This window comes from Stegodyphus dumicola, chromosome 4, assembly GCF_044657685.1.
Source record: "Stegodyphus dumicola isolate Sdum_Otavi_A_Nest chromosome 4, ASM4465768v1".
Taxonomy (NCBI): Eukaryota; Metazoa; Arthropoda; class Arachnida; order Araneae; family Eresidae; genus Stegodyphus; species Stegodyphus dumicola.
The window spans coordinates 254,767,634-254,789,189 of record NC_140771.1 but is presented as its reverse complement, the minus strand read 5'-3'; the positions used below and the strand labels follow the sequence as shown (position 1 = coordinate 254,789,189).

The 21,556-nt window shown below is 32.6% G+C and overlaps 2 protein-coding genes across 2 annotated transcripts in view; one reads left to right on the top strand and one right to left on the bottom strand.

Moving 5' to 3' along the window:
* The window catches only part of LOC118191596 (neuronal acetylcholine receptor subunit alpha-7-like), a 38,178-nt gene extending 36,165 nt beyond the window's left edge, over window positions 1–2,013 (top strand). Inside the window, exon 7 of the mRNA XM_035362413.2 lies at window positions 1,618–2,013. Within this exon, the coding sequence (XP_035218304.1) occupies window positions 1,618–1,946 (329 nt within the window). The 3' untranslated portion in view covers window positions 1,947–2,013. The remainder of the gene's footprint in view (window positions 1–1,617) is intronic.
* The window catches only part of LOC118187467 (FH1/FH2 domain-containing protein 3-like), a 237,732-nt gene extending 216,442 nt beyond the window's left edge, over window positions 1–21,290 (bottom strand). Inside the window, exon 1 of the mRNA XM_085816229.1 lies at window positions 21,142–21,290. Coding sequence (XP_085672355.1) covers window positions 21,142–21,162 — 21 coding nt within the window. The 5' untranslated portion in view covers window positions 21,163–21,290. The remainder of the gene's footprint in view (window positions 1–21,141) is intronic.
* Window positions 21,291–21,556: the final 266 nt, after the last annotated feature.

Genomic DNA, 21,556 nt, shown 5'->3' with positions numbered 1-21,556 from the left:
AAGTAGAGTACAATGAAGGAAACCACTGGCGGTACATTTCTTAAGAGCCCACCGCTAGCTCAATCAATAAAGGTGATTTAAATAATGAAATGTTAATTCACATGTCAAAGATCTCTTGGTACACAACATTTCTTGTATAGATCTTTCCATCATTTTTAAGTTCGCCTTGCAGAGGACCATCCATTATTTTTAATTTTACGTCCGTTCTTTCACAAACTCTTGAACAGGCAACAAAGTTGACCATGTCCAAATGCAGGCTCAGGTAAAAAAATGCCAACCATGCTTAAGCGTTTGGCCCTGAGACTTGCGGATTTTAGCAGATGATTTTTAGCAGATGCAAAACATTTAAGGAATTTTTTATTTGCAAAAATCTACCGAAACTATATTTTAGCACATTTTGTCACTGTTATCAAAAGAACAATAATAATTAGATTATTATTAGTTATCAAAAGAACAATAATAATTATATAAATTACTATTAACAAATATTAATGTTATAGATTATTATTTTTTATTAATAACAAACATTAATATTTAGAAAGATATAATGGAAGATTTAAAAAACTTAAGCTTAGCTGATGATCGATTCGAAATAAAGATTAAAAACTGTCTTGTGAAACTTATTCTAAGGCTGCAATTTTTTTCGGGGGGGGGGGGAAGGGTGCAGTCTGAGAAGCAAGTTCGAGTTTTGTGTTTCCCAAGGATATTTTGAGAATTTTCTGGAATTTCCGAGACTACGGTCTGCTTTCTCTAAACTTCTGAACTAAGAATAACTTATTCTTCTTTATTAAATAAACTAAAAAATATCGGGATATATATCGGGAAAAATATAAGCTTTCGTATATATTTCGTATGTATTTATATTTTCGTATGTATTTCGTATGTACTTCGTATGTATTTCGTATATATTTCGTATATATTTCGTATGTATTTCGTATATATTTCGTATGTATTTCGTATGTATTTCGTATGTATTTCGTATGTATTTCGTCTGTATTTCGTCTGTATTTCGCATATATTTCGCATATATTTCGCATATATTTCGCATATATTTCGCATATATTTCGTATATATTTCGTATGTATTTCGTATATATTTCGTATATATTTCGTATGTATTTCGTATATATTTCGTATATGCGCTTGAACAAATATTTATATATATTTCGTATATATATAAATATTTGTTCAAGCGCAGCTTTTGCTTTATTCAATTCATAGCAAAGGCAAGTTTTACAAGAAATTGTCTATGTCTCAATTGAAACGGCAACCCTGTTTGAGATGGAGCCAAATCAATTCTTGAAATGACATGTATTTCACCTTTAGAGGAGCCAGTCAAAGACTTAGCTATTATGACATTATTTTTCATTTGGAGAACCTCTAGTCTTGTACCAATGCAAAGACCCCCTTCTGGTCTAAGATGACTTACTGCCGGTTGAACATGAGGTTCTAGAATCTTAAAAATAAAAGACTTAATATATTTCAAAGAATATAATGATAACTGATCATTTATTATTCGTAAACAAATGTTTGTATTATCTATTAGAACCATTTTCTTAATGCAAATTCACATTTTATACATGTTAATTTACACTTCTTTTCTCATATGCTTCTCTAGTGTCGTTCATACAATCTGCCATGTACATTGTCGTTACGACACTTTTCCTTCAAGTGTTTATCATCACCAAGCTCTGCAATCAGTCCGGACCATCCCGTCCTCCCCCCTCAGTGATGCAGTTCCTAACGGGCCCTCTGGGTAAATACGCATGCCTAAGATCGCCGATGTCCGAGGATCAGGTATCCCTTGACCGTGTTCAACTGAAGGAGGATTCTTCTGCCAACGAACCGCCATCGGCTAAAGATGAATGGATGTTATTTGCTTCCGCACTTGATAGATTATTTTTCCTTATAATGGCTATAGTTGTCATAGCCATCCATTATTTGTAACATGTTATTATAGTTACATGAGAAAATATTATTGGTGTGGTCAATAAATTTGTTCCCTCTTTCTTTACATGTTACGTTTGCTTGCTGCATTGATTAAATTTAAATAAATAGTTGTTTATCATATCAATGCCTATCAAATATTATCAACCAGATTCTGTATACTTATAGTTAACCCTCTACATATTTCTAATACAAATAGCATGAAATTTAAGATAACGCTATTAACAATTTTTATGGAAAGCAAATCATTTTAATTTAATCTATTACGCGACAGAGTTAAAAGAATTCAAAACTAGAATTAAAATAATTCAAAATCTATAATTAAAGTAATTCAATTTAGAAGCTGAATAAAAAAAATTCAAAATGTAGAATTAAGAAATTTAGAAGTAAATTAGGCTAATCTTTGGAATATGGTAACAGGTAGTTTGGCGACATTTTGGTAAGGCGATAAAGGTTACTAGGACTTTAGCAGTGTACATGGATAAAGTCAAGAGTGTGCGCAATGCCATTTTTGTGCAATTCTGCGATGTTATTTTAAGTGAAAATAGGTCAACTTGTATATGGATGATACCGTGTATGTGCAATTCTTAAAAACGCGGCAAGCAGTAGGCGATTCTGCACCTTCTCCCAATTTCGCACCTAATCTTCGTCATGATTAAGCACTTTTGTTCCGTAAAAGTTCTAGCATAAGCGTAATTAGGCTAGCAGATTGTTGGAAAAAAAAATTTTGAGTAAAAAAAAAAAAAAAAAAAAAAAAAATGCCTTTACTTCGTGAAAACAAAATGGCGTCCAAAAAAGAACTAGTAGGTTGCTGTAGCAGGGTTGGTCGCCAAATTTTCGCCAAAAAGTCGCCAAATTACCATAATCCGAAGATTAACCGTAAATTAAAAGTAACTATGTTATATTGAGAAAGATTCAAATATATATAATACGTTTAAAAATCTGATGTCGACGCCACATGACTTGTAAGGCCTATTAAATTATACATATTTTTTGCCGCACTATTTCCTTCACTTATTTCCTTCACTTACTTATTTATTAACCGATCTCTCAAGTTGAAAAATGACATCAAAAATTTAAATTTGTGAAGTTAAATGTTCCGGTCAATTTTTGTCGTAGAGACAAACTTCTTGCAATTTTATTTTTTCATAATAAGTTTAAACTTTCTCAGATATTAGTACAGGAACCAGAGAACCGCATTAAAAGTTAGATTTCCTTATTTCTTGACCTTTTTTTTTTTTTTTTTTTTTTTTTTTTTTTAATTTGACATTGCCATATTTTCGTCATTTAAAACAGCTCTGTAATTGGAAGTATAAGACTACGACCAACGACTGAGAAAATAAAGGCTGGATAAGGCTTAAAAAGCTAATAATAAAGGCTGGATAAGGCTAATAATACAAAAATAAAAAAGCTAATAATAAATATACACATGTTTCGTTCTACCGATTGTAATAAAAAGGAAGATGCACAACTAGTATTATAGCAGTCTCATATGCAAAATTTCAACATTCTGCGGCTATTCGTTTTTGAGTTATGCTAGATACATACACGTGTACGTACGTATGTACCTACAGATGTCACGAAAAAATCGCTTTTTAATCCCTTTTAAATCCATTTTGGAAAAAAAGCTCTGATATCAACATTAGAAAAATTTCGTTGCCATTAAATTATGAATTAGTAGAAACACAATAAATATCAGACAAAGCGAAAGTTTATTTTTAAGAAAATTATCGACATCCATTAGATTAACAATAATAATAGTTTGCCAATCAAACAAAATTTTCATTTCCATTTTTACTTGTACTTGCAAATTCAGAACTTAATGAATAATCATTCACTGATGATTCATATCAGCTAACCAAGAAAGTTCGTGCAGTTTTCGAGAACAATTACTTTTGGCGCGTTAGTGTGGTCAAATTGATTCTGATGGCGTCATATGTTTACATTCCTTTAAACCTTATTCAGTACAGAGTTGTTTAGTGCATCGCACGTTTCACTATCGGTTTTATATGAAGCGCAGTCTTCGAAAAAACTATGCCGTTGGAAAAGAACATTTTCAGGCTATTTTGCTTCAAGAATACAAATTAGGAAACAAAGCTGTAGAGGCTCCTAGAAGATTATGTTTCGCGTTTGGAGAGACGTCATTGAGTGAACTGACTGCTCAAAACTGGTTCAGCCGATTTTCTGAACGATTCAAGAGCCTTGAAGACAAGCCTCGTGCTGCTCGATCATCCACCATCGATGATGTCCAGCTGGAGAAGGAAATCAAGCAGAATCTTCGTTAAACCTACTAGAAGCTTACACGCAGGTTTAGAGTACCTGATGAGTCCATTCGATCACATTTTCATAACCCTGGGATGACATAAAAACTAAGCAAGTGAGGTCCTCATGTCCTGTCCGAGAAATACAAGCTCCAACGGTTGAACACTTGCTTGTCGTTGCTGTCACGCCATAATAAAGCCTCATTCCTCGTTCAGATCCAATCTTGACATGTGCCAATGGATCACGTATCTGAAGAGGAAACATTGTAGGTCGACCACAACCTTTGGACTCCAGAGAAAAAAAAAAAAAAAAAAAAAAAAGAAGAATTTTTTAAAAAAGGGCATTTATAAGCTTGTGCCTCGCTGGGAACAAGTAACTGAAACTAACCGTGATGGTTTCGAAAAATAAAATGAGTGTTTAAAACCTGTTGGGGCTGTTTTTTATGAGCGACGAAAACCGAACGAACTTTCTTGGTTACCTGGTAATACTCAAGACTAGTTAATAATCGAATATTTGTAAAAATCGAAATGGAATTTGATTAATTTATCAGTCAATAGTAAGTTAAAGTAAAGCAATCACGCACATAATTATAATAAAAAATCGAAATTTTTTATGCTTTTATATTGCAATTTGGTTTCCTAAGAGAATTTTAAAACAAATCTTATGCAAAAATTTAATATAGAACCAAAGGTATGGTAGAAAACATTTCTAAGCATTTTATTACATTTAATATTGTTTAACAAAATAGTCTATTTTGAGCTCTATTTTAAGTTTGAAAGATTCAGTTTTCAAGAAAATGTTCTCAGGTTACTTTTAAAGTAAGTCATTTAAATGGTACATTATTTAACTAACTTATATGCATATTACAGTTTTATATGTTAGTAATGTGCACATTACAGTTTTATGTCGAAGACGAAAAAGGTATATTTTTTTGATTTTTATTTTTATTTAAAATATTTCAACACCTGAAACATAATGTAAAAATGTAAAATATAATATAAAGAACATCTAAATGCATGTTTTTACAAGGGTACCTGTTTATAATGGATTGAATGCACACAGAAATGATGACAGCTTGATGAAATTTATTTTTCCAAAACACATTTCTAAAAATACATGTCAAACTTGGCGACATTTTAGTCCGGTGCCTTTACAACTGTAATTGATGCCTATACGTAACTGTAACGGTATCTGGCCCTTATATGTAACTTTAACCGTATATTCCTTCCAGTAATTTCAAGAAATGGAAGATACTAGAGATAGTTTTTTTTTTAGTTCAGAGCGGACTTCGAAGTATTAATAGATCGTGCTCTTTGGATGCGCTTCGTATTGTGTTGTCTTTAACGTTATTAGTAGTTTGAAGTGACAATTAGTGATTGTGCTCTCTTGTGCTGAAAAGAGCTGTACATAAAGTTTGAGAATTGTAAAGTTTTTCTATTGGGGAAAAAAATTATCAATCCATCATCGGTTCTGTGTGCGTTCAATCCATTATGAACCTGTACGCACGCAAGAATATTGTAATGGGCATTTTCTCAATATAATATACTACTGAACTATCTATAATGGCTTCAAAAACCTCTAAGCGAGACATTTTTAAGTACATACTCCAGTTACCGCCAAATAAAAACTGACCTTGGAGATAAAAATCAAAATGTTCGAAATCACATAACTATGGCAAGTGAAAAAAAACGAACGTTCGTGAAATATTAAAACACATTTCTAAGTTTTCCTCGTATAATGTCCTGTGAAAATTTGAAAATATAACGCTGATTTTTGTTGTTTGACTTCTGAATTAGTATTAAGAGTGGCTTTGTTTGTTTACATTAGCTATGCATAGTCACGTGATCTCTGAGATCATCAGAATGCATCTTATTAATTATTTATTAATGCATTTTTCTGATAAACAACTGAGTAAAATTATGTCCAGCTACGTGAAAGCGAGATATTAAATAAAATACCTTTGATAGGCATTGCGGATTTTAAGCTACGAGTCTCGAGATTTTCTGAAATATTTGTAGAAAATATCATAACATAGCTTAATTTGAAAGCAATGAGATGCTTGTTTTTGTCATTAGAATTTTTTATGAATTACGCTGAATGCTCAGTTTTTAATAACAAAGAAATAAGTTTTAAATATGGAAGAGAGGGGACGACATCTAATGATTTGTGTTTATTGTCAATAAATTAAAAGGAAGGTAGTTACGCTCTCATGTCGGAAACTAAAGCATCACAGGACGTTTGTGCCAAAGAAAGTGAATTTCGCTACAGACGTTCAACTATGACTTCATCCACTCCATTGCCAAGACAAAACCAAGACAGGAATCTAAATTTCAGTTCTGATGAACGCATGTTTCTTCGAAACAAGACAGAAATAGGTGAGGGGATGAATTCCAGTTTATCTCACGTTGTTGAAGAATTATCACCGCTTCCCAACTTATATATAAAAAATTCCCAATACGAATTAAGTAATTCACAAGTAGCTAAAGCTAACGATTTCTCTTCAGGCGCTTCTTGTTCTCAATCCCCGAACCAAAGTAAAATTGAGATGAATTCATATTGTTATTCTTCTCTTTTAGTACCGTACGAGTTTGGCTCTTCCTCGTCTAATGAAGATAATATGGATGCTACAAAAACTGAAAATGCTTTTAATTGTTTTTCCTTTCAAAATTCATATTCAAAGACGGAAGTTACAGATGGTGATCATGTTGGTCGTACTGTTACCAGCAAATTGCGAGGGCAGCCCAGTTCTGGATCATTGCCGTTATTTCCAGTTGATTCTCTGTATTCAGATGAGAAGAATTCGCAAGGAACATCACTAATATTTCCGACGCCTAGGAAGAAAGATGTTCTTTCGTCTTCCAAAATGGTTTTGGGAACGCGTGCTTATCAACCAAATTTTTGCGATGGTAGTTTAGCCGAAAACGAATCTAAAGAAGAAATGAGCACATCAACATACTTGACACCTAAAGAAGCTATTATGGAAACTCCTGTTTGTAACATTTACTCCAATTCCCGCATTTCTGAATGCGTGACTTGCCAAGATCCGAAAGCAGCCACAGAAAATAACGAAATCAATAACACTGCGCATAGACATTCTTCTCGCGAATTTGCGGTAAGACAACATTTTTCTTTAAATGATACACACACCGAAAAAGATAAATGGAAGTTCTGCGTATATAGGAAGAAATATGATGAAAACAGCGGAAGTTCGGAAGGCAGCTGTTTCAACTCATCGATGGCATCTTCTACTACGACAGATCCATCGCCGAAAAATGTGAATGCGCAATTAGCTAGTGAAGTAAAAACCACGTATAACAATTGTCCTTTGCCGGAATCAAAATCACCGCAGCACGAGATCAAGAATTTCATTCCGCTGAAGAAGCCAGAAACAAGTCTATTCACGAATAATTGTAAAAATTCAAGAGAAATATTAAATTTTGGTAAGCCATTGTTAGAAGTAGACGGTATAGCTGAAAAAGGGCCTCTCGGGAGAGAAAAAGAAGACGAATTTTCTATTTATTTAACAGCGAAAAAGTATAAACTAGGCGATGAAGAAACTCCTGCTTTTCAAAAGAAAATCCATGATTACAAAAATTCTGTTCGTTACGCAGATTCAGGAAATGCGTGTTTCTTGTTTCCTGCTAAAGAATGTAAAAAAATTAATGCTGATAGGTTGCATGTGAATGTTAATGATGAGACTATAAATAGAGGAGTTAAGAGTGAAAAACAAAGTGTCGTGAATTCTCATCTTACTAAAAGTAATGAAATAGGTTCCGGTATTCTAAGTGGAACCAAGATGGAATATTGTAATCAAGATGGAAATGTTTTGAACGACAAGTTAAGAAAAAAAACGTTGATTATGTCTCAGTCATTCAACCAGTTTCGCTCCGTTCTTTCCCATCGACTATCAACCAAAAGTTTTAATGTTTCTAATACGCATAATTCAGTAATTGCTGATTGCGAAGAAAATATAGAGAAAGAATGCGAGGGCATAAAAGGAAACACATTTGTTTCTGATGAGCCGGAACAGGTTAATGAATCTTTCAATAGCGATCGAAATTCCAATTCAAGATCAAACCAAGCACTCATGGAAAATGGAATTCGAAATTCCAAAAGTTCAAAGGAAAAAGAATGGAAGTATAAATGTAGGAAAAGGGAATGTGAAAATTTAATTAACTCGTTAATTACGAATATTGAAGATGATGAAACAATTTCAAAAAGGGCTAATTGTACTGAACTAATTGAGTTATACAATTGTTCTCTAAATAACAAGAGAAATCTGCCAACTTCTTCAAATACATGCGATAAGAATACAAATGATGGTCTACTCAAAGAATCTGATAATATCTCTTCTCAGATAAAAACTTGTGTCATTGAAATTGCCCCTGGAAGCTTAGAAAACATTTTTTATAAAGATGCCAAAAAAGATCTTCTAGAAGAAAGTAACTGCTTCATTGAATGCTACGAACATAACAGAAGGCAAATCTACAATCATTCTTGCAGGAGAGCTGATGCAAACGATATTCAGACTCGAATATCTTTCATAGATACTGGCAACAAATTAAGGGATGCTGGTCAACGGCTGCCAGATAAAGAAGTAGTACTGCGGATAAATGATTCCAGTAAAGAGTCCTTGAATATTGAGAAGGAAACGAAAATATCAGCAGTCTTTCACGATGATAACATTAATCATTCATTGCCGGATGATAATATCACCCTTGAACCATCCGAACAATGCGTTTTAAAAACAGAAATTCAGTCAAAACTTCTTAGAGAAGGAATTGAAGATAAAATTATCAATGAATCTAAAGAAAAAACTGAAGAACTATCCCGAGAGACTTCTCTTTTTAAATGCGAACTACTAAACGACACTCAAGCAAAAATATCTAGAGAATTACCTAGATTAAAATTAATAAAGAAATGTAATTATTCGAAGGGCATCACATCTGTTCAGGATAGCGGTGTGGGCTTAGAGTCTTACGACACTATTCCTAAATCTAACGCTCGTACACAACTGAAATCCCTTGGCTTAGTTACCGCCAATGTTGGAGTAAACACTATTCCAATAATCTGTACGAAATGCGGAACATCCTGGAGTTATAATGAACGTAACAAGAAATCCATATGTAGCACAAATTTACATAGCCTTGAACAAGAATTAATCACCTATTCTACACTTATCACAGAATACCCAGCATTGCACGAGCTCTTTAGTATTGACAACAGTGTGTCAAAAATGATCCTCACAGCTCTAGCTAACATAAATAACGGCAAAGGCGCAAATGTAACTCAAATAGTCAAGTACCTGAAGCTAAATGGAACTTTCATGAATATGTCCAAAACTCATGAAAATGTCAAAAACTTCTTATCAGCTGCAAGTTTTTTGGGCATTCTCAAGATTAAAAAGAGAGGTATTTATATTATTTCAAATGAAGAAGCGGTTGTTCAAAAAAATAAGAGAAAGAGTACTTTTGTTGGGTATAAAAGTAACTCAAAACCGGGTGGAAAAGAATTATTTGCCCAAACTTTGGTTAGAAAACCTGTGAAGAAGTCAAAGACGGAACTTGATATCATAAGAAATTCCATTGAGAACCCAAGTATAGTCGTTAAACATTTGCGTTCCAGAACGGTATTTTGCTGGAAATGATTGTTACTTTTGATAAGGTATTCTGAATGTAAAGAACAAAATTAAAAATTAAAAAATTTGGAAGTTTCCACTGATTGAAATTCTCTGCTCGATTTGCTTTTTGCTTCTAAAACATCGATTAAAATTCCATAATCGGGGTGAGCGCCAAGCTTGGCGAGTTTTTTATTTGGCGCGATTTTAATTTGGTTGTGGTTTCCTGCGGTATGTTTTCTTGTGGCAAACCTAGAGCTTTATTTCCGTAACTAAGCGTGAATTTAGTGTAGCCAAATTTTTTTTTAAATTTAATTTTGAAATAGTGTGTTTGTTTTTAAAAGTTTTACCGTTTAATATTATTGTTATATATATGTTTAATATTATATTTTTATAAATATTTGCAGAAGAAGTTGTTGGTGGGAGAATGTTGGATTTCATACGACATGAAGTTTATCATTTATGAATGTTTTCATTTAGTTTTATTAAGTTAAATTTTTTTTTTTTTTTAGTTTTGTTTCTTGCATGTGGCAATCCAAAGCTGTGGAATAAAGCTTTGAACGAAAGTTGTTTAGTGTGTTGAATTCCACGACGATAGTAACTTGAATATTTTAGTTAGTTTATGACGCTGAATACGCATAATTTGCTATTCTGTTTGCGTTTAAAACTGACTTCTCAGTGCTCTGATCTGATAAGTGTATACATTTATTTACTTAATAATTATTTACAAGAATTGTTCATTCTACTATTTTATGATGAATTACAAATATATAGGACTATGCTTTTACTTGCAAAGCTGTTGGACTTTGTTTTACTCATCTAGTATTTATCATCTCATTTTACTATTCTATTTACATAAAATAACGGCGTTTCGCTACTGCAAAACTTAAAAGTTACTATTCTGTTGACGTTTAAAAATCACATTTTAGTGCTTTCATTGCCGCCTAAAAAATTCGCCAAATTTTGAAGGCCAAAATAGTTTGGCGCTAACTTACCCCGCTTATGGAATTTTAGCCAAAACATCCCTAGAAGCATATGATATAAGTACGATGGCAACTAATTTTAGAACTTGCAGATTCAAGGCAGTAAGAGCAGCACAGCAAAGCAGAAAAATAAGTATTTAATGTAGCAGTTAATAATTAAGAAATAAAGCTTATAGTTATGGATGGATGTTTCTTTCCCCAGAAGGAGGAATTTATGCATTAGTGATGCTGTTACATAGTTGCTTGAATAGCAAGTTGTTTCTAACTCAGTAAATTATAAGTTACGTTGCATCGTGCCGAATGATAATGAAACGTGAAGCGACAAGTTAGCCACTACTCTAATGCTTAGAACCAAAAAAAAAATTCTTAATTAGATCCTTTTTCGACAATGCTTTGATAATTAAACTTTATTTTGATAAGAGTCAAGCATTCAAACACATCTCGGAAATCAGCTGCAGCACAAAAGAAAAGTGAAAAAAAGGTGAATTAAAAAGTATATATTACACGAATATTTATTTTTGGAAAAAAAAAAAAAAAAAAAACAATATTTACAACAGAAGATTCTCTTGCGCTTCTTAACTGCGTAATATTCATAGCTGGCAGGAATCCTAGTGAGTCTTCTAATAGCGTAGGAGAGAGAACATTTTCAAAACACATTTTTCAGTTTGGCTTATCTCTCATTTCATGCATTCAAATTTTTCTTTCGATGTTTATTGTAAATATAAAAAAAGAAATTAAGAAACATGGCTAAATAAATATTTCTGTTCTTGTGACATTTCTTTTCTTTTAGTTGCACCAAAAAGTTCGGCATTAAAATAAGCATCTAGAGATAGAAATTTTAATTGTTTGAAATGTGTGTGTATTGAGATTGTTCCAAATGAAACGGTAAGAGAAAATATTATTTTGTTAATGCTAATTAAACTTCAATTTTACATATACATTTTTATTTAAATGAAATTATTCTTGCTCACAAATCAATTTATCATCAATTTAATTATACAGTTGTAAGATATTTTTGTATTATTTAATTAGTTATTTTATGCTGGTATATCTGTACTATAATTGCTTCCGTTTTCCCGCCAGAATGTAAATTAGTTCGCGTTTTTAAGTGAGGTTTGAGGACAGAGCGCGTTCTGCAACTGAAGACCAACGTTACTAATTTGCTATTCTAAGATAAGACATCTGTCTTCGGCGTTGCTTTGTTCTTGCCGACATTGCTTTCACGCCGGTGTAAGCTTAAGAGACAACTTTTGTGGTTGAAATTCTACTTCCGTTCTCGCCATAATTCTGGCGGATTCGTAAGCACCCGTTATGCCTTCTATTCAACTAAGGGGTCTTCTTACGATTCTGGTTTCATCTCTAGACGTGGAAATAAGTTGCTTACAGTCTTGTAGCTTTGTTGAGGCTTAGCTACAAGTTACTCTTAGTAAAAGGCTAGTACTTCAACACAGTATCCAAAAATATCCTGTTAGTTTCATTATTAAAGTAAAATAGCATCGAATACGTATCTGTAAAAAAGAAATTTGGTACTTTTCCGTTTTGCCGGGGCAAACGATGAAGTCGCCAATAATGGTTCAACTGATGCCAAATTGAATATCTTCGCTGGTAACCTTTTACGCTTCATTTTCAAAACAAGTCGCAGCTATTTCTTATCAGATTGATTGTTTCTTTCAACACTGGCATACAATTACATAGAATTTTTACAAAAGATAGTTAAGTTTTATACCCTAAGACCATTTTCGGTAATTAAGTCAATTAAGATGCTATCACACCACTCATCCGAATGCGAAAATATAGAAAAGGCAAAATGAAGGGTTAAATTCATCAATTCTAATGAGAATGCACTAGTGAAGTAAAGCACTGCGGTTTTACATAATTTCTGAGTAAGAGATTCGTACGAATTGAAATAATTCTTGCATTTAAACTTGTATTCTAAATTAAGATTTAACTTGAAATTAATATAGATAATTACTGAGAGAATTGTATTTTTGTAGCGTAGTTTACGTAAGATGAGATTACTTTGGGTCACATGATACGAATCGGCGAATCAGGATGTTGAACCATGAAAGCATCTTAAATTAATGTCTTTAGAAATTTATTGGCCTTTTACAAAATTTTAAATCATATTAATATGTTTATGGCTTCAAAATAAAAAATTCTTAGAACTAAAATTTTTTATGTGTATACTGTATGCTGTCGCCAACAAAGTCTGCTTGGCGAGATTTGCGCCGGCGAAACGGAAAAGTACCGGGAATTTTAGTATTTTTGATTGTCAGACATATTCTGCAAATCAAATCACGCTGAAAAACAAAGTCCAATAATTAAAAAAAATTTTAGCTGCCTGGATGCTTGGTTCAGACGAAGTTTGTCAATAGGATTTAGAGTGCTTTTATAAATTTTCTATAATCTATTCTTTTCTGTAATTTTATTTTTGATATGAACTGGTAAGGTAAATTTACCTACGAAAACGGGAGATCTTGAGTTATTAATAACCGAAATGATATTGTTGGTGAGCACATTTATGGCAGTTTCAGCTTCATTGCTATCTGTGATGTTATTATGCATACAAATATTCTTATCGAGAATGTGGGTAAGTTATTCCAGTTTATTTTGCTATGTAACGGTGGTAATCCATGGCGAAGTCCATATAACGTAAAGTTGATGGGAAGATGATCGGAAGTGAGTGCGTTATCTACACTAAGATAAGGTACTTGCTTAATTTTAGAAGTATTATATCCACATCAGGATTAAAGGCTGTTTCAAGAATAGCTCCTTATATGCATCTGTTAGATGCGCAGTTCCGATGCGCTGGAGATCGCACTGTTCATTCACTGGACACCAAAAGTTTAATCATTTGCATATTTGGTCTAACCATTTATGCATACGAAATCTCAAAGCAATCGGATAATTCCTTTTTGATGCAGTGATTTTTTTTTTTTTTTTTTTTTTTTTTTTGTTATAGAGTGTATTTTAAAACATTTGATACAAAATTAGAAATGTACATGTTTCAATTTGACTGTGTAATACATTAATTAAGGTATTTACTTTTTATAAAGATTGGCTTTCTATCTTCAATTTATCATATTTAACTCGAATAGTCCAACCTCTTCGAGGCGAGAAGTCCAACCTCTTCGAGGCTCTGGCAGCTTCTTTTTCTATGAATTGTGCAATAATGCAGTTGCCAGTAAAAGACTAATCGGTTAAGTTAAAGGAAACTCCATTCCGGAATTGAACTGTGACAGAGCCATATCGACTATCATAACCAGACTTAGGACAAATCACTTAAAAGGGATGAGGATTTCTGCAGACGGACAGCGTAGTTACACGAACATTTGTCCTCATTGCCCAGATGACATCCCACTGTCTCGCCATCACATCTTCAGCTGCCCAGCAATCCAGGCCAGACTGTTTGACATCGGCATTCAAAACCCAGTGGACCTACTTTATACTGATAGAGCTGCCGAGGTTGGCAAAAGCTGTGTTTGACAGCTTCGGAGGTATATAATTGCACTTTGTCATAGACACGACATCATCATCAACTGGAATATTATTCACTATCGCTCAAAATATTTTTAATTTAATTAGAAAAATTTCAGAAGCTTCTTCGAAAACAGTCATTATTTCTAAAGATTCTTTCCTGCTTTTAAAGTGTACAGTAGAAAGCAGTTACAGTAATGAACGGAAGAAATATTAGAACTGATTTAATAAATTTCCAAAATGATTTAAGCAGAATTTAGAATTTTTTTTTCTTTAAGAAATAATATTTTTATTCATTATGAATTTGTAGCATCCTTGAGAATGTATAGAAATATAATAGACAGCTTGTGGAATGACTCAGTTTCTTTTAAATCAGTTTTAACAGATATAAGTCAGAATCGATTGAAAAAACTTATTACTAATTAAAGTTAGAAATTGTAAAAATAAGGCAATTATTTCTCTTTTTCAAGAGGGAGAGGACAAAAGACGAAAATAAAATATAGGATGTTAACAATCATCTCTTTGGATAATTGTTGAAAATAACCTCAACAGAAACAAAAAGAATAGGCATTTTGTTTTTAATATTCGCAACAGTAGTGAAGTTTTTAAAAAAAAGAAACATTTGACATCGGCTGTAATTCTTTTAGTATCGTCTGTGATTTGGTTTAGGTATGCTGTGTTTTTGTACCTACGTTTGTTTTTTTTGTGTTCATGTTAAGAATTGTGAAAATAAAAGTGTTTTCTCAAAAATTAGTCTAGTATTTTTTTGATAATTTTCTACCTATCAAGCTCTTTCCGGGATTTCGATCGTTTGGAACAAAAAAAGGTAAGAGAAACCTTTTTTCTAAATTTTGAATTTTACACTTTAGAAACTTTCGAACATTTTTAAATGAAAAATGTAATTATAATTTTTCAATATTAATAGAGAAATTAGATCCTTGAAAAAGGTGATTAAAATACTTTTAAAAATATTTACAATAAGAAACTTTTGCATATTTTTCAAGAATGAAGTTATCAAAAAAATTTTAGAATCTTTATTAAACTGCAAGCAAAAATAGTAAAATGTAGAAGGGCATAAAAAGTTAATAATCGTCAGATTAAACAGTGCGAAATCACGTATATTTTACGAATATAAAAAACTCTGAGAAAGAGGGTATTTATAACATTTTCCCACTGGTTAAATGATCAGAAAAATGACATCCACCACATACTTGTTACAGTTCATAACTACTACTACAACTACAGTTCTCATTTACAACTATATTTTTCATTTTTACTGTTAGCCTTTCCCCCAATCTGGCTAGACCCCGTTTTATTTTAAATAATATCGTAACCTAGACCGGAAATTTTGTTTCTTAGCTTTCCTTCTTCCACATGTTTGTGATTCACTGTGTATGTATTTATTTTTCCACACTTCCGAGGGAAATCTTGTATTTGCTAAACTGAATCGTATCTCGTTGACTCGGAAGAACGGGAAGATTTTATGACTCCTGTATTTAACCCAGATCCACAGCCTCGTAAAAAAGGGAGAAAATTCGCTTTTCTTTCACAACTAAAAAAATAATAATAACGTTTGAGATTTACGTCTTTTCAAGAAAGACTTCAGAACTAGGATACCAAGATCACTTCCGTCAGTGACGAAAGCTTGACGTCAGAAGCAGATGATCTTTGTACTGCGCTGAAAGAAGAGGAGTCTGTCACATGTGGCAATGCTTTTGAAGCATGCTATTTTGTCTGTGGTTCTAAACAGGCATTCCTTTAACAAAACAATCTTCTCTACATCATCATCGGATAACCTCCTAAAGACTGCTGTAGTTTAATGATTTCTTTTATACATTTCATCGCCTAGTGCATTGTATTGTAAAACTCCTTAGATGCATAACTACTTGGAAATCATAATTCTTTTCTCCTTTCATTTCTTAACTCGCTAAAAATTTTTTGCTTTCTTCAAACTTTTATGATCATTTCGTGTTTCTTCAAATAAAGGGGCAAAATTAAATGATGGAATGAATATATATTAAACTGCAGTATGATAACCAAAATCACGCTGCTAAAAATTCTCAATGAAATTCAATTATCAGCGCAAAATAGGCTATTAATGTCGAAACGGATTTTGCGTTGAATCGCTATAAATGTTACATTACTTTTCAAATTATTGCCACCAAATATTATCGCCCTGCATTATTTTTTAAGAAATTAAATAATGAAGAATCTGCATGAATGTATGCATATTTCTCCTATAGTGAAAATCGAAGGCCCCTAGAGCCATCAGAATCTGAATAACGTAGTCCTCCTCCCGAACATGTGCACCTAAAAGTCCGAATTTTAAATTTCGTATTCACTTTATTTCATATTTTGTAAAACTTAATTGAGTTTTTGATTAATAAACTCAAGGATTTGAAAGCGAGCAGTGGCAACACTGTGAGAATTAAAACATTGTTAGTATCTCCAGCGCGAGAGACTGTGTATCGAAAATTCTAATAACAAAACAAAACAGGAACAAAAGTATTTTTGATGCGTAATATGTTACTTACATCATTGATGACAGATAAATTTCAGCTCTACAAATGAACAGCTTAAAAAGGTGTTTAAGATATTAGTCCTTTCACATGACGGGTTCTAGCCGTTTATAAGCAATGGCCAATACTAAGGCCAGAAGTGGGGGGTCTCTTTATTCTGGAGGCTTGTAATAAGTGGCACACCTATTGCCGCCTATGAAAGGACTGACAAATTATATCCCTGCCTTCTCAGGGATTCGAACCCAGGCCATTCGGTACAGCAGTCCAGAGTCCTTCCCGTCTAGGTGGCGTCTCTTGATACGTATTAAGACCAAATTTTGGACGACATGCATTAGATAAAAGCTGCTTTTTATAGCATAAAGATCAGTTTTAACCAAATGGCTGAAAATTATATTTCTGCAGTTAAAATTTACAAGAAAAAAAGCTGAAACAGGGCTTAATGTCGGAAATTTTAAGGTCAAAGGAATCAAATTTATAAACTGTTACAAAACGAAATTTAAATTGAGAATCAGCACATTAAGTATTTTTTTAATTTATACTTCTCATTCAAAATTGAGTTTACGGTGAGAGCTAAAACGGGTTGTCGAAACGGGATGCGAAGGAGGCGGTTAAAACGTCACCGGCATTTGGCGGCAAGCCTGATTTACTCGGACTCATACACAGCGAGTGGGTGTAGAAGGATTATGCCAAAAATGCAGGTAACGTAATTGAATATAAACCGCCGTCTGTTTGAATTCAAAAACGAATTTGAACCAAACTTTTTAAGATGACTAAGTATTTTGGTTAAAAATACTTTTCGCATGTAGAAAAAAAGTATTAGTCGCGGTGAATAAATAATTTGATATCAGCACAAAATGTAAATAAAATAAAAATAAGTGATTTCACAAGACAGTAAAAAAATTTATACGAAGAATTAAATGTAAAGTTTTACAAATAAGTTAGTTTCACTAATTAATGCTATTAAACTCTCATTTGGAGTCGGTAATGAAAGGTCTAGGTTTATTCAATTACGGCAAAGCACTCGAGGGCTATCTGTCTAAGGGGAGGGATGCCTTTGTGAAGGAATTTCAAAGGAAAACGTGGGTGTTTTTGTGGTTTTCCCCATAACTACAAAAACGCCCACGCAGCCATCCCGTTCCCTGAAATTTAAACCTCGCACCGAAATACCAGTGTTTAGTGACTTTACCGCTCGGCCGTGATGGACCTGAGAGGAAGGAATGAAAAAGATGAAAGTAAATCGTTTCTTTCAGCTGTAACAAGTGAATTACTACACCTGGAGTAATATCAAAAGCAGCATCAGGTAACCCTTTTTATCCACTAAACCTTTAGCGTAATAGAAAAGGAAGAAAAAATGTTGAATGAATAGTTTATTTACAATCGTAAGTTTCATTTACCATTAACAAAAAATAATAATAAAATTTGCGATAAGGAACTGCAATCTGCTGCAAATTTCAGTGCAAGAAGGGTATAAATTAATCTAACACCATAGGTTTGCATCTACCTAATTATTTTAAGATAAGAATTTAATTTTATAACTTTAATTTCTGATTAATTAGTTAAGACGAATAAAAACAATCTGATTTAAAAATGTATGTGTAGAACAACCACTCTTACCAAGCAACAGATATGTCATCTTGTTGGAATATTTTTGAAAAAATCCAAAGATCGATTTTTAAAGTTTCTGAGTAATTAATTTAAGCATATTTTAAACTAAAATTAAGCGGAGAACACTCTGCGCTTTTCTTTATATAATAAGAGAGTGATAACACTTTTTCGGGGGGGGGAAGGAGGGATGTTGATAAAAATTATTGCTTGTAAATTATTTCGGAAAAGTAATTGTAGAATACTGAAAAGGTCAGGTCTCTGTTATTAAAGTTTAGAATTCGTCCATGCTTTCATTTAATATAAAAATACTTGAAGCAAGTTTACTAAAAAGTAATATGTTAAACATAAACATGACGAGGACCAGCTCCAAGTGACATAGCCATTCGCCTTGGGAGTCGATTTTCGAATGGTGGATGCTGATAACAGACAACTAAAGAAAGGCATATTTCGCTTCGAATTATCAATCTCTTCAATCTCTACAGAGCACCAACAACAATCCCCTAAGGAGCCGAAAACGTTAGAGCTGGACCTAAATATGATGCACACTATAAAAGGCCCTCATTTTCCTTTTTGTCCTTCCCCCCCCCTTTGTCTTTAATATGTTCCTAAAATATCACAATCTAATCTTAAGAAATAGCAGTTTTAGAATGCCTTTTTATTGGTATTAATCAGCTAAAAAAAATCTTTTTCAACTAATTGTTTAAGATTGCATAATTGTTCCTCTCTACATTTCAGAAATGCAAATCCTGCTTCATAAATATAACTTACTGCCATTTATTTTCCTTCAAAATCGATTATGTACTCATGAAGGATTTAAATAAATGGAATTTAGTTTATACAGATGGCAACATTCCGAGTAAAAAGAGTTATACACTGACAATGTTATCTTAGGAGAAGCAAATGTAAAAATGCAAATCCGCCATTCTAATCATTCGTGGTGCTGGGTAATTAATTGATTATTTTAGAAAAACAGATTAAAAATATATTAATGATTTATACTTGGCATCAAATAATTGATCAAAACTGTAACGTTTTCAGCATTTTATATGGAAACGTGTAATGTTTTACAATAACAGTGCATATGAAGAACGTTATATGAAGGAAGTGAAATAGGAAAATTTTGATCTTTTATTTCTATATACGAATCACAAGTCCTGATTCAGGAAAAAAATTCTGAATATTGAATGAAACTTAATTAGTATTAAAAAAGGAGAAAATTTAAAGAAAACAATAGTTAAATAAACAGAAGAATAAAAAAATGCACCCTTTATTTTCGATACCTTTTACAAATGATAAATCATTAACACAAATATTCATTTTCAAAGCATAATATAGAATAATTAACCCTACAAGCCCCAAGATTAAAAATAAACTGTGAAATATCCTAATACAATCATGTTAAATATATTTCCATATTTATAAATATTACGTAATAGTAAAATATTACGAGTAATATTTATACTCCTGATAGCAAAGCTTTAATTAATCGAAATGGATACTTGTTTATAACTTTCGTAATCACAATAAATTTTACATCTCAAGGTAAAAGTTTTACTAAGTTAATAAGTCCTCTTTGAGTTTTTATTTTAATTGCAAATACTAAGGTTCGGTTTGGTTTGGTTTATTTAATTACGGCAAAACACACTAGAGCTATCTGCCTAAGTGGAGGGATGCTTTCGTGGAGGACTTTCTAAGGAAAACTGGCTCGTATACACTTTACGCATGGGGAAAACCACGGAAACGCCCATGCAGCCAGCCCGTTCGCGGGATTCGAACCTCGGACCTAACTGCCAGTGTTCAGAGATTTTAACCGCTCGCCCGCTGGTGGGCCCGCAAATACTAAGGAAGAGAATCGTCGTAATTAACAAAGTTTTATCCTCTTCATCAAGTGAAAGGCTATACAAAAGCAACGCTTGCTGCCTATCTATGAAAACGAATGATTTATAGTAAATTATTTCTTATTCATATTACATATTTCACAACTTAAAAATTTTCAACATTTTGTACAAGTTTCAAATTTTAAATCAAATCATGTATTATGAACGATTATCAAATCTGAAATCAAATTACCAAATCTGAAATGAGATTACCAAATCTGAAATACAGCTTTCAGCTATATATTTTATTTTTCCGTTTCATTATTATTATTTTTTTTATTTTATTTTATTTTATTTTGAGAGAAAATTTGGATATTTATACAGTATGACAATTACGACTTATATTGTTGTATTAATATTTTAAGATTTATATAAGAAAATATACGATAAATAATAAATAACACAATTATAAAAGGAAAAACTGTAAAGTAGATATGTGCTGTTGACAACGTGGGCATGTGCAGTTTTAGCAACTTAAAATCTTCATTCGAATAAGAAATCCATATTTCTCATTCGAAACGCTTTTCGTAAACATATTTTTATTGAAGTTCTTCCACTTCTAAACTTTAAAACAGTCTTAGAAAATAAATGTTACAGTATCACAACACAGCTGTATGAAATAAAAGTCTTAAGCTTAAGTAAAGTATTACGAGTAAAATTTCAAAAACATATAGAATTGTTTGAAAAGATTCATTTGATGAAATGCCTTAAACTATTGTTGATGAAAGTTTATTATACTTTTTCTACTTCTGAAGACCGTGATAACATGTTACGATTTTTTAGCACTAATAAAACCAATCTAAAACGCTTTACTAGCGCCGGCATTCATAGGACATAATTGTAAAACCTACTTACACTCATGCCGTATGCAGACATAGCGAGATTATTTGTAATCGTACTGAAGACCAGCGTATTTCGTAGTGCAAACCATCTCTTGCGACTGCTAGAAAGTGAACCAGGTGGTATTTTGGTGTACAGATCCTGTCTTCTTCCTTCTGACTTTTCTGGCAGCTATTGTGGTTGTTATAAATAGCACCTCTCCCCTCGTCAACCAGCTCTCAGAGTTTGCGGTGGAAATTAGAGTCAAAAGTGAAATTGCTGGTGGTTTGGTAAACTGCACCTTGCTGTTCAAGCGAGAGAGATCCTTTTAGACCTGTTCCGCCCGAAGTTTGCGTAACTCGCAGTAAAAAGGGCACTGTGTATCTGTTTTATATTTTTCTAATTTTCTAAAATGATTCGCAAATAGTGATGCATTGAGAGGATGAAAGTG